Raw genomic sequence first — 13,290 nt, forward strand, 5'->3', positions numbered from 1 at the left:
AGATGTGCGGGTTAGGTGGATTGACCATGCTAAAATTGCCCCTTGATGTTCTCAGATGTGTAGGTTAGAGGGATTAGTGGGTAAAACATACGTAGGGATATGGGGGTAGGGCCTGGGTGGGATTTTGGTCGGTGCAGACTTGATGGGCCGAATGGCCTCTTTCTGTACTGTAGGGATTCTATGATTCAACCACTACTGCTTGATGACTTTTATGTTCCCTCCTATTCTTTTCAACCTTAGTGTTTGACCTTGGTCCATTATCTTTGAAAACAAATCTGTTTCCTTAGGATGGGGAAACCAAGGACAAGTTAACAATTTATCACTGAGAAAGCAGCGAGAGAGAAAAAATCTTTGATGCGCAGATTTGCTGGAGCACAGGATATTTTAGAATAGAATAGAATCCCTACAGTGCAGAAGGAGGCCATTCCGCCCATCAAGCCTGCACCAACAACAATCCCACCCAGGCCCTTACCTCAGGAAGTAGCTGAAGCAGAGATAATGCCTTCTATTAAGGGAGAAGTGGATAAGGATTTAAAGCATTGAGAGATAAACAGTTTTGCACTGCTTCAGCAAAGAGCCAGTGGATGCAATGTCTTCTCTTTGTGCTGTAAATTTTGTGGTTTAAGCTATAAAATTGACTGTGACCGGAGAGGGAGTTTCTCCTCCGAGCCTTTTATGATGAGAACAAACTACAACGACAATTAGTGCTGTGTTTGATTAGCATGCTCAATAAGTATCTGGTTATTAACAGGATAGGTGGTTAGAGAATATATTTACAACAAAATGGTCAAATACCTCATGGCACACTGGTCATGCGGCCATGAATTATCGTAACATCACCCTAAAATGCAAATACCCAGGGTTCAGTATTTGAAATAATCATTTGATTATTCACATGGTCAAAGAAATGTAGAATTTGAATTGATGCTTAAATATATGCTTGGTCACAAATGTTAATAGTTTAGTCATTTCTTTTCTGGCTATCACAGAAGGAGTCCAACAGGTTTATTTGGTAGCAAACACCACTAGCTTTTGGAGCGCTGCTCCTTCTGAAAGCTCCGAAAGCTAGTGGCGTTTGCTACCAAATAAACCTGTTGGACTTTAACCTGGTGTTGTTAGACTCCTTACTGTGTTTACCCTAGTCCAACACCGGCATCTCCACATTATCACAGAAGGACATTCAGAAGGTACCAAAGAACCACCGTGATTAGTCCTCATGCTTTTAAGTTGACACAGATGTAGCTGGCCCAACTTCTTGGGCACGTTTCTGAAAGTTATAGCCCTGATGTACTACATAATCCTTAGCAACGTTCTTTAATGGTTGTAGAATGGATGACTGTATTTATGCAAACAGTAATGTCTTAATATGGTAAAATATTTTTTAAAACCCTCAAAATAAATTCTGCTTCTCATTTCTATGCAATTTACTTCAACCCATAGAGCTTTCACGTGGGGATGAACATATTGCCTTCACTGGCATTTTTTTTTCCATGATGGTGGAGGACAGATGGGTGAAAAGGAACAATTTCCAATGGATTTTCAAATAATGAGTTGGGGGGGATCCACGTTATCGAATAACTTTCTGGACCACATGTACATTAGTTATGCAATGTTACTTACCAGACTCTGCTCAATCAGAAGACAGAAAAGAACAGCATTGCCTACTTCCCGTAAATTTTGGAAACACACAGTCTTCAGTTCTGCATACTCCACAATGTCTTTCAGCTGGTGATGAAAGAATTCCAGAATTCCTGTTGTTTAGAAATACAACTTGTCAAATCTAAACAATTCCACATTTCACGAAGATAAAACAAGGTAATGTAAACTTCACCTTTTCTATACACTTGTTACGAAGGTGAAAAACCTTCATCAGCCTTTCCAGACTGACATTAAACATCCTGAAATTACTCAGAAAAAGAAAGGATTTCCTGAATTCTTGGTACGGAGGCGGGTAACATGAGCCAGGTTTGTTTTTGAGTCAGGAACACACCTCCAGTGGGAAATTGAGTAAATTTAAGGTTTTCATGTCGATTAGCACTCAAGTTGGCATGGATGATAAATTTCCTGTTCAATTAGGGGCAGTGGGCAGGCTCTCAAAACTGGAGGATTTCAGGCTTCAAAGAAGCATCTAGCTCCAGTACCAGGTAAGTGACTGGGAGGGTGCTCAGTAAAAAGGTGCCCTTTCAGACACTTTTTATACGTTTGATTAAAAATATATAAAGTAGCCAAGTGATCATTGTGGACGTTATTGCTTGGGGGGGGAGGGGGGGTATCTTCACCAGGCAGACAGGAAGGGGCTCCAAGTCTTCCAGAAGCATTACACCCTGGCCCACCGGTTGATCTGTCAGGAAACTGGGGGCCATCTGGAAAATCCTACACAGTCTCCTAAACTTAATTTAAAAAGGCTCATAATGAGGCTAATTGGAGGTATATTGCCTTCTTGGGCCCTAAACGCACCTCCCCTAAAAGGGCCAGCATCATGGTGTCCCAAAACTAAGATATTTTCAAAGACTACATCACACTCCCCACCAGCTACATCTCCAGTCCTGACTTTGGGATGTGGGGGGAGAACACCTGAAAACTCAGTCCCTGGTGTCTGGCCAATATTTCTTGCACAACTAACATTACCAATAAAAATTAATTGGTCAATCATTTATTACTTGTGGGATCTTGTTATACACAAAATGGTGGATGTTCGTTGAAATATGGTTAGTGTTATGTCAAAGCAATGTAATGCTTTGAGATATGAAAAGTGTCAAAAGTTACTACCAAAATACAATATTTTTTCTGTGATCTTATTCCACTTGTTCTGAGATAAGACCTTGTTGGTTCTAAAACAACGCTGCATTTTCTTTTCAACTGGGTGTTTGACATGGGCAGTAATATATTACTAAGGCATTGAGGAATGCAAAGTGTTACAGTATCTATCATTTGAATGCAGATTTCACTTTCTGGCTGGGGCAGTGGTTATTGTCCTGAAGGCATTCAAGAGTCAACCACATTGTTGTGGGTCTGGAGAAACATGTTGGCCAGGCCAGGTAAGGACGAAAGATTTCCTTCCCTCAAGGATATCAGTGAACCAGATGGGGTTTTATAACAATTGGCAATGGTTATCATTAGGCTTTTAATTTCAGATTTTTACAAATTTCCAATTTACAGCTAGTGTTTGAAACAGCCAGCCAGAGGATCTAACACAACCCGCCCTGCACCTTCTGTCCAAACTCCAATCAACAACAACCTGGAGACCTGCCCGAGACTGCTGGAGAGGTCTGACGCATCCAAATGGGCAAATCTATGCTAACTGAACCCTAAAAAAGCTCAACTCCCCGTACAACGGACAGTGGCTAGTTATCCATCGAAGAACTAACATCCTTAACACTCATGGGAGACAGGAGCTACTCGCTACCAAAATGCAGTCATTGTAGGCAGCATGATTTATCATAAAATGGATGTATTGCCACTATCCTTCTGGCCTGAATATGGACACATCGTAACTCACCAAATAGTGGTTTCACAGTTTGCAGAAAATGCAGAGCTTCAAGAAATACATACTTCTCTACTATATTACCTAATCATGTCACAATGCAACAGCATATGAAGTATAAAGCTCAAAGTCCCATGAGAATGAAGAAATACATAAGAGGGATGCTCATTAACTGGGGTTGAATGAAAAAAAATCTAAATTAGACAGCTAACATCTTTCCTCATTCTTTCAATCACCAGGAACAAAGAAAACAAGAGGTCAGAAAATGTTACAATGCTGAAGTCAGCTTGCAGCACTGCAGTGCCACGCACTTGTCAATTTTAGTTGCCAAATCAAAATCGTAACGCACAAATTATTCCTTACAGCTGCCCTTTAGCTATTGCGCAGAACTAATTTGCACATTGGCCATTGTACAAGCAAAACATGCACACTTTTCCTGGTGAACCATAACTGAAGAACAAAAAGGATATGGATTCTGACAACTAGTTAGTTATTAATAAATTTCCTCTATTTTGTTAGGTTACAGTATTTTTAAACAGCTACTGGCAATATTGAAGGCTGTTTTAAACTATATCTTGATAAAGTGGTCATGCCACTGACTGGTGTGTATTTTTACATTGTTGGACATTATAGTGCAATGCGTCACATCAGGGCACCGACCTAATACTTTCACAAACAGCAACGTGGAGTTCATCACTGAATGGCTACATGATCGACCCTGTCAACCCTGATAGCATTATGTAGTGAATTGTCACAAGTTCAAAACATGTTCTCTGGTAACCAGTTTGGTCTTTGGGGATTGTGCATGTTAATAAATGGATTAGCACGTGGCAAGTTTGGAAATGTAATTCAGAAATATGGATGGGATAATTCAGGATTCTGCAAGCATTGTAACATTCCTGAAGGGAATGTTCAGGAGAAAAAAACGAAAAAAAAGTTTATTTATGAGTCACAAGTAGGCTTGCATTAACACTGCAATGAAGTTACTGTGAAAATCCCCTAGTCGCCACACTCCGGCACGTGTTCAGGTACACTGAGGGAGAATTTAGCACAGCCAATGCACCTAAGCAGCACGTCTTTCAGACTGTGGGAGGAAACCAGAGCACCCGAAGGAAACCCACGCAGACACGGGGAGAACGTGCAGACTCCACACAGACAGTGACCCAAGCTGGGAATTGAGCCCAGGTCCCTGGCACTGTGAGGCAGCAGTGCTAACCACTGTGCCGGGAGACAAGAGAACACTCAACCTTTTCTCAAGTACAAACAGTAAGATTGCCATTTGCACCCAGAAGATGTCAGGTGCCACCTGTCCAACTTTATTCTCTGCTCAGTGCATAAAGGTTTATGAGCTTTGGCTTAGTTATGCACATATTTGAGTCACCCTAACCAGATTTTACAGCCAGAAAATTCCTGCCAACGAGATTCTCTGATCCCACCGCAGTGACGGCAGGGCACGAACGGCTGGAAAATTCCGGCTCACATCTGTGTGTTGATATTCTTAATTCTGGATGTTTTGTAATCACAGCTTTCACCATTGAGAATCACTGGTAATAGAGTGTGCTTTCCTTTAATGTTCTAATTTTCTTGCTCTTTTTTAATGTGAATTATTGAAAATCCTCTAATATAGATCCTTGATGAATGAATAAAATACCAATAAAAAGAGAAGGCTTTTTTTGAATTCAGACAACAGGTGGTTACTGCTAGTCAATGAGAGGGAAAAGCAATTAGGCAGTGTTCCAACACAAGATTGCAAATGCAGCTCATGGGTGCAGCAAGGATGACCAATGCACTCCTGCATGGTACCAAATTCAGACTGCAGTCATGATCTCATTGAATGGTGGAGAAGACTCAATAGGCTGAATGGCCTACTTCTGCTCATATGTCTTAGTGTGTTACGGCTTAAGAAGAAAAAATTGCATTATCACCAAAAGAACCTTATTTTGGGAGAGATTTCAATATGAATGCTCATACATTCCATCTTCACTAAACTTAGTTTGTTCACCAGTTCCTTTATGGCAAACCAATTCCTCCTTCTTAATGACATGTTTCCAGCATCACCTGCTCCTTAAAATCCTCCTCCCCAAGTTTCTCTGTCCAAGCAGCCCAACTCTTACTAATCCATTGTTTTTTGAAATCCTGAAATGTGTTAGTGCCTTGGAACCGAACTCCCACTACACCCTGCTAAATTAGACTGCTCACCCCAGGTACTGCAACCTGCATTAACAAAAGTCATAAGTAACAGCATATTTTACTGCAGTTCATTATTCCATCTCAACATCATCAGAGCCTTTGACACCAATCCTTCCTCAAATGTCTCTTCCCCACAGTCCATATCCTCCAGACATAAATTTCCACGCGCGCACTCTGCCCCACCAACAATTCATTGCTTAAAAATAAATTACTGCAGATGCCGGAATCGGAAACCAAAAGAGAAAATGCTGGAAAATCTCAGCAGGTCTGGCAGCATCTATAAGGAGAGAAAAGAGCTGACGTTTGGAGTCCAGATGACCCTTCGTCAAAGCAAACAATTCATTGCTCCTGCACTTCATTCCATCCCTTTGATGCTCTCTGGAACTCTTCTCAACATATTCACCTGGTCATTTATAGCTTTACAAGCATGCTGACAATTTCTGATTGAACTTTTGCCCCCAAACCCTTCTTGATCCTTTTCCCCATGCGTGGCATCTCTTTGTGCACCGATCAGCAAAGATTGCAGGGGGTGGAGGTGGGTAGTGAGCACCATAAAAATGCAAATTGCTGCCAATGTATTTGCATTAAAAACCTCATTAGAAAAAAAGTCCAGAAACACATTACTGACCCACTGAAATATAAACAATAAGCCCAACCCTATTAAGATTTAGTTTAAAGGGCACTTGGGCTGAAACATGTTAGAATGCAACTTTAAAATAGATTTATTACAGCATTTTTTTCAATTATTTTAAACTTAAAAGGTTTGAAGGATTTTATTAAGAACACTTTCCTTTATAAAATATATGACAAGTTTAGTTTACCCACATTCCCTTTCTGTTGAGTATTCAGGACTGAATTGCATTTTATATTTGTAAACCATGTACAGTTACTGTTATACTGTATATCTGAAGCAATCAAAGAACAAAGAACAGTACAGCACAGGAAACAGGCCCTTCAGCCCTCCAAGCCTGTGCCGCTCCTTGGTCCAACTAGACCAATCGTTTGTATCCCTCCATTCCCAGGCTGCTCATGTGACTATCCAGCTAAGTCTTAAACGATGTCAGCATGTCTGCCTCCACCACCCTACTTGGCAGCGCATTCCAGGCCCCCACCACCCTCTGTGTAAAAAACATCTCTCTAATATCTGAGTTATACTTCGCCCCTCTCACCTTGAGCCCGTGACCCCTCGTGATCGTCACTTCTGATCTGGGAAAAAGCTTCCCACTGTTCACCCTATCTATCCCCCTTCATAATCTTGTACACCTCTATTAGATCTCCCCTCATTCTCCGTCTTTCCAGGGAGAATCTTTTTTTCAATGTATTCTTTCATGGGATGTGGGCTGGACCAGCATTTGTTGCCCATCCCTAACTGTCCGTGAACTGAGTGTCTTCCTCGGCCATTTCAGAGGGTAGTTAAGAGTCAACCACATTGCTGTAGATCTGGAGTCACATGTAGGAAAGACCAGGGAAGATGGTTTCTATGACAATCCATAATAGTTCCTTTATTTAGACGAACTTTCAATTCCAGATTAATCAATTGAATTTAAATTCCACTAGCTGCTTTGGCATGATTGGAACACTTTTCCTCAGAGCATCGGCCTGGTCCTCTGGATTACTGCTCATTACTACTAGGCCACCTTTCTACCCCCACCTCAAAGCTTAACATTAACCACACATTGTTTTCTAGTGTTGTCTGTAAACATGTAGGTCAAGGAATTCCATAAAATATAGCATCCTAGACAACTGTGCTACAATAGAGTGCGTGCAATGTCCTGCCGATGCTTTTTCACATTTGAATTCCATGCACTCAGTCGGATGGCAATAACAACACTATGGACAAGCTGCACTAGCCCAATCCCAAATATCCCAGCTTCTGATCAATGAACAGCATTAAAGGCTTGGTAGGAGACGAGGGATTTTAAAGAAAGATTTAGGGCATTTGAACCTCTACAAAAGGCCATTTCCCATCAATATAAAATGAATTAAACTCTCTAGTCACATTTACTTAAAAATACCATTGCACACTGTAAAAAGTTACTTAGATTTTAAATTAAAACAACACCGATTTTAATTGTTCAGGTTTCATGAACAGCTACCTTGCTTTCATCAAATAAACATTGCCCACGCAGCCTCTAATACTGCAGTCAATGAGAAAATTGAAAATTCAAAGCAATATGCACAAGAAATTAAACAGAATATCTTCCCCAGTAAGCAGTAGTGAATTAAAAAGTGATATAATCTCCCACTGTTACATTACTGAGTGTCACAGAATTAAGTGAAGGTTACACTTCTGAGGGATGATTTTGGGTGCATGCTCCAAAATATTCCAAACAAATTGAAGAAAATGACAGGACAGATAATGTATCCTTGCTTCCCTGTCAAATAACATTTTAAAAATTCATTCGAGGGGCATGGGCCTCGCTAGTTGACCATCATTTATTGCCCATTCCCGGAACAGTTTATTTTTAAACACAAAGGTTCATTTTATGTGGTTCTGACAGCATCTGTGGAGAGAGAATTGAGTCAGCATTTCGAGTCTAGATGACCCTTCGTCAGTGCTTCGTTCGCTCTGACGAAGGGTCATCCAGACGCGAAGTTTTGGCTCTATTCTCTTGGGTGGCTTTTCTCTATTCTCTTGAATGGCTTTTGCTACCAAATAAACCTGTTGGACTTTAACCTGGTGTTGTGAGACTTCTTACTCTGTTCTCTCCCCACAGACGCTGTCACACCTGCTGAGATTTCAAAGTTTATTTATAAAGTTTATTTATTTATTAGTCACAAGTTACATTAACACTGCAATGAAGTTACTGTGAAAATCCCCTAGTCGCCACACTCCGGCACCTGTTCGGGTACACCAAGGGAGCATTCATCATGACCAATTCACCTAACCTGCACATCTTTGGACTGTGGGGGGAAACCGGAGCACCCGGAGGAAACTCGGGAGGCAATGGTGCTAACCACTGTGCCGCCCCAGATCTTCCAGCATTTACGGTTTTTGCTTCAGATTCCAGCATCCGCAGTATTTTGCTTTTGTCTTCATTTTACGTGGACTGTGTACATTCATTGAATGCTAAGACAACTAGAGTGAGAGACAAAGGTATGTTCAACCACTACTCCACTCAATTATCAAGCCAATATGCATTGGATTGGAAAGTGCTGATTAAATTGCAGCATTTCTAAAAAGAACTGGAAAGGGTGAATAATCACACGCATCAGGAGCCATTATTGAATGATCATTGGAGGCTCGGAGCCTGCAGTAGTAACATGTCCTTGTAAAGTAATGTGCCCTTGTGTTGGTCCCCGCTGAGAATGAATTGAAAATTTGGGAGCCTGCAGCGGGGAGCAAGCCAGCATTAGCTTCTGGTGCTCCAAATACTCAAGTTTAGGGTTCTCATCCTTGTGTTTAAATCCCTCTCTAGACTTGTCCCTCCCTCCCTTTATAACATCATCCAACAGAATAACTACCCTAAAATTGTCCATTCCCTTAACGCTGCTCTATTGTGCACTTCCCATCCTCATCATTAGCAGCCACTGCTTCAACCACCAAGATTCAGTATTCTGGAACTGCCTTCTTAAACCTTTCCATCTTGGTCCTTAATACTCATCTCTTCAACTAAGCACTCGGTCACTTTTTCTGAAGTCCTCTATGTTAACTCATCGGAATGTTTTCCGCAATAAATTTTCTGTACAAGTACAAATGATCGATCGAGCAGTCTTTTCAAGAACAGACCAATCACTAAATCAGAGAATTGAGTTACGATAAAGGAAGTGGGTTTTCTAGCTTCTGGTTAAAGAAAAATCAAGAACCGTTAGAGTATAAAAATTGCTCAACAAAAAACACATCACGACCCATCTGGCTCAACTAGACCATTCTGGTAGACACGTGATATTACTTTAACAGAGTTATTCTCTAATTATATCAAGCACGAGGGAGAAGAGAACAGAGAATTATGCTGATAGAGTTAGACAAGGAAAGATGGGAGGAGGCTTGAATGAAGCATGAATGCTGGCATGAATTGGTTGGGGAAAATGGCCTATTTCTCTGCTGTATTCATTATGTGAATCTGTGCATGAGTCATTAGCATTTGGAGGCGAAACTATGCAACAGGAGAAATTGGGAGTAGAAATTATCTTCAAAAGGGGCAGTTGTTTCTAATGTAGCCTTTCATTGAGCACAATGTCATCTTTGCTTGACAATATAAATCTTCTGGAAATTCTATAGCTTATACTAACCTGGTGAACCATACTCATGTCTGGGTAAACGGCAGATTTTAGGCATCACTTCCATTAATGTCTTCACATACTGCAAAATGGTCCCTTGCAGCTGAGGTTAAACATATAGAAAGGATTCTGTTAATACATCAGCGGCAAAGCATTTTTATAAATCGTAAACATGTAATTAATTCATTAGGCCTGGGCTATTATGCACAGCAGATCAAGACTCTGAAGAGTTGCTTCTTTTTTGCCTCCACGCTTGAATTTCTGTCTCCTAATTGAATAGAATTGTGTGTTTGGCATAGCGTTTCAACTGCAAATGTTTTCTCCTTGCTTCAAAATTCTCATGCTCCCTTTCTAATTAAGATGCTTGCTGTTGTTACACCATGTTACCAACAAACGAAAGAAAAAAACGTGCTTTTTTGAATTAAATTTTTAATATGGTCTTAAGGTGAGAAATCTTTAATAATTTACAAATGATAGTCTCTCAGAAATTAGAACATTCCAATAACACAACAAGCCCTTGCTGCTTCAAAACAACACCAATAGGAATGGGGATTTTTAACAATCTAAACATATAACTAACACTTAACAGCCAAACTGTGCAACTGGGGCTTTAAGATGAACCAATTCCTGGAGCTATATATTAGTCGTTACCATAGCATCCAGAGTTCTTTACACAGAAACAGGTCATCAACTCTCCACTTATTCTAATCCCATTACCCTGCTCACTTCACATATTCTCTATTTTTTTCAACCAACTATTAAATTACTTTCAAAATCAGGTCAGAAGATAGTGATGGGGAACGGGAAGGTTTGTGCTTGGTGGAATGCAGATTCCAGTGACTATTACCAAGTTTGTCCTGGCCTTGGCTTTAGAATAAAACATCAAATGTGATTATTTGCAACTGAAGTGAAGAGTTGCTAGGTTCTGGCCTGAACTGGTTGATTTTTGTTCTCGTCCCAGGAGCAGACCTATTTTTATAGCGCATTGTTCTTTATAAGCTCCTCGTGCAGACAAAGACTTTTGAGTCTTGCCCATGTCAGAACGATATTTTTAAAATTCATACCTCGTCATTAATGTCAATAGAGGGTTGTGTAATCGTCATCACATACAATTCGAGAACTGTTCATACAACAGATGTTCCAACCAGCGTCGGAACCATTGCATCCAAAGCTGATCAGACTAAGGATCACCCACTCACCCGAATATCTTTAAAAAGGCTACAATTCCAATTCACTCTGCAGAAGAAATCCCTCAGTGCAGAAATCCATGCAGAGAGCAGCAAAGAGAATCAGTGCCGAAGTCATTACCCCTTTTTACGGCATTAGCTGTCATATGGTAACTTCAAATGCCCAGGGTGAACGTTAGTGAATGAGTGACGGATGAATGCTAGTGAGCGGATAAATGCTTAAAGTTTATTTATCAGTGTCACAAGTAGGCTTACATGAACACTGCAATGAAGTTAATGTGAAATTCCCCGAGTCGTCACACACCGGCGCCTTTTCAGGTACATTGAGGGAGAATTTAGCATGGCCAATGCATCTAACCAGCATGTCTTTCGGACTGTGGGAGGAAACTGGAGCACCCGGAGGAAACACACGCAGACACAGGGAGAATGTGCAGACTCCACACAGACAGTACCCCAAGCCGGGAATCGAACCCAGGTCCCTAGCGCTGTGAGGCAGCAGTGCTAACCACTGTGCCACCGTGCCAAATGAGTGAATGGGTCGTGTGGGTAGGCGGATGAGCTAAGTGTGCAGTCTGGTAGGTGGGGGTTTTAAATTGGGGATTGGTGTTGCTGTGTCAAGTGGGGCTGTCAGGTTGGATTGGTGGGGTAGTCAGGTGGTGGGGACTAGTCAGGTTGGATCAGGGCGTGGTCCGGCAGGGGGTGGAAAGAAAGAGAAGAGAAGAAAGAGTCTGGTGGGGTAGTCAATGGGGATCAGTGAGAGTGACTGGGGAGGGGTGGGGGGATCAGTTGGTCTGGACTTAGACCATGCTTTTTCTGTCTAACATTTCCAGGTAACTATCGCGTTAAGTTCATTGGAACAGCCTCAAGTCTCTGACTCTAAGTTAGAGTTGGAGACTATTTTAGAGAGTCCTGGGGAGCAGAGGAATTGCTGGGCGGATGTTCCACAGAGGATTTCCCACAGAGTCAGCATAATGGGACAACTGAAAGGTCCCGAAGCGCCTCTTTGTTCGGTTGCCGATCATCTGGAGATCAGAAGATCTGGACCGTTTTCTTTCTTTCATTGTTTTGGTTTTCATAGATTCACCTTTATTTTGATAGGGACGAAGCCCAAATAAACATTTCCAAAACTGTGACAAATTGCGATCTGTTGTGTTTTTAGGATAATTCGCCAGCATCTTCTGAAAATGCTTTACAATTCATCAGAAAGGAGAAAAAAAATGAAATGCACTCAACTAAACAGCATACATTCACGGACCGAAACCTGTAACTACTTCACGAGGTCTCTTTGAGGTTATTAGAGATGATGTTCAACAGTAAAAGCATTTGAAGATTGAACAATTGTAAAAGGCTTGAATAGCAACAGTGCAATTTTATAAAATATACTTACAAGGCTCTTAACAACTTTCAGCAGTTCTTCCATTACCACCGCAATTCCTTGATAGCCCAGAAGCTTGCAAATTGCTCGAAAATGAGGAGGGCCGACAAAATTTTTGTAGTTGCTGTAAATGCTGCTGTATGCCAAGTTCAGAGCCTATAAATACATCAGTAAAAGCTGTTAAACGGAGTTTTCTTTCTAAGTATCATCAATAACCAAATGAACAGCATTCATTGTGGGGATAGACTATAGCGTAGAAGTAAGGTGGCTTGACTTGTAATCCACGTGAACGCATGGGGGACACAGTTTCAAATCCCACCATAGCAGCGAGCTAAAATCTCATCTGGTCCTTTAGGGAAGGAAATCTGCCATCCTAATCTGGTCAGCCCGACATGCAACTCCAGATCCACAGCAACGTGGTTGATTCTTAACTGCCTTCCTAAAACAGCCAGCAAGCCACTCAGGTCAAGGGCAACGAGGCATGGGCAACAAAATGCTGGCCTTTGCCAGCGACTCCTGTATCCCATGGGCATATCATTTCAATTGTACAAAGAACATGTGATTAATGAAGATAGATTACAGGGAGAAACTGGAAATAAAAGAGAGGTGGTGCCACATCTTTTGGGAAGTCCCCAAAAGATTGACAGTTAATGCACCACCAGTGAAAATGCCATCACAGCAAATGTAAAGGGAGAGATTTTCCGGCCCAGCCCGCTGATAGGATCGCACAGTCTCCCCAAAAGTTAATGGACCTTTTTTTTTTTGCTGGGCTGCCGAATCTTCCATGACGGGTCCCACAAATCCCAGCCACATCCATAAACTTCAGGATGATG

The 13,290-nt window shown here is 41.4% G+C and overlaps 1 protein-coding gene across 1 annotated transcript in view; it reads right to left on the minus strand.

Moving 5' to 3' along the window:
* cyfip1 (cytoplasmic FMR1 interacting protein 1) overlaps window positions 1-13,290 on the minus strand; it is a 188,361-nt gene that overhangs the window by 14,016 nt on the left and 161,055 nt on the right. The window contains exons 24-26 of the mRNA XM_078222422.1: window positions 12,470-12,613; window positions 9,908-9,998; window positions 1,621-1,751 (exon numbers count right to left, since the gene is read on the minus strand). Coding sequence (XP_078078548.1) covers window positions 1,621-1,751; window positions 9,908-9,998; window positions 12,470-12,613 — 366 coding nt within the window. The remainder of the gene's footprint in view (window positions 1-1,620; window positions 1,752-9,907; window positions 9,999-12,469; window positions 12,614-13,290) is intronic.

The sequence above is a fragment of the Mustelus asterias genome, chromosome 10, assembly GCF_964213995.1.
Source record: "Mustelus asterias chromosome 10, sMusAst1.hap1.1, whole genome shotgun sequence".
NCBI classification, from domain to species: Eukaryota; Metazoa; Chordata; class Chondrichthyes; order Carcharhiniformes; family Triakidae; genus Mustelus; species Mustelus asterias.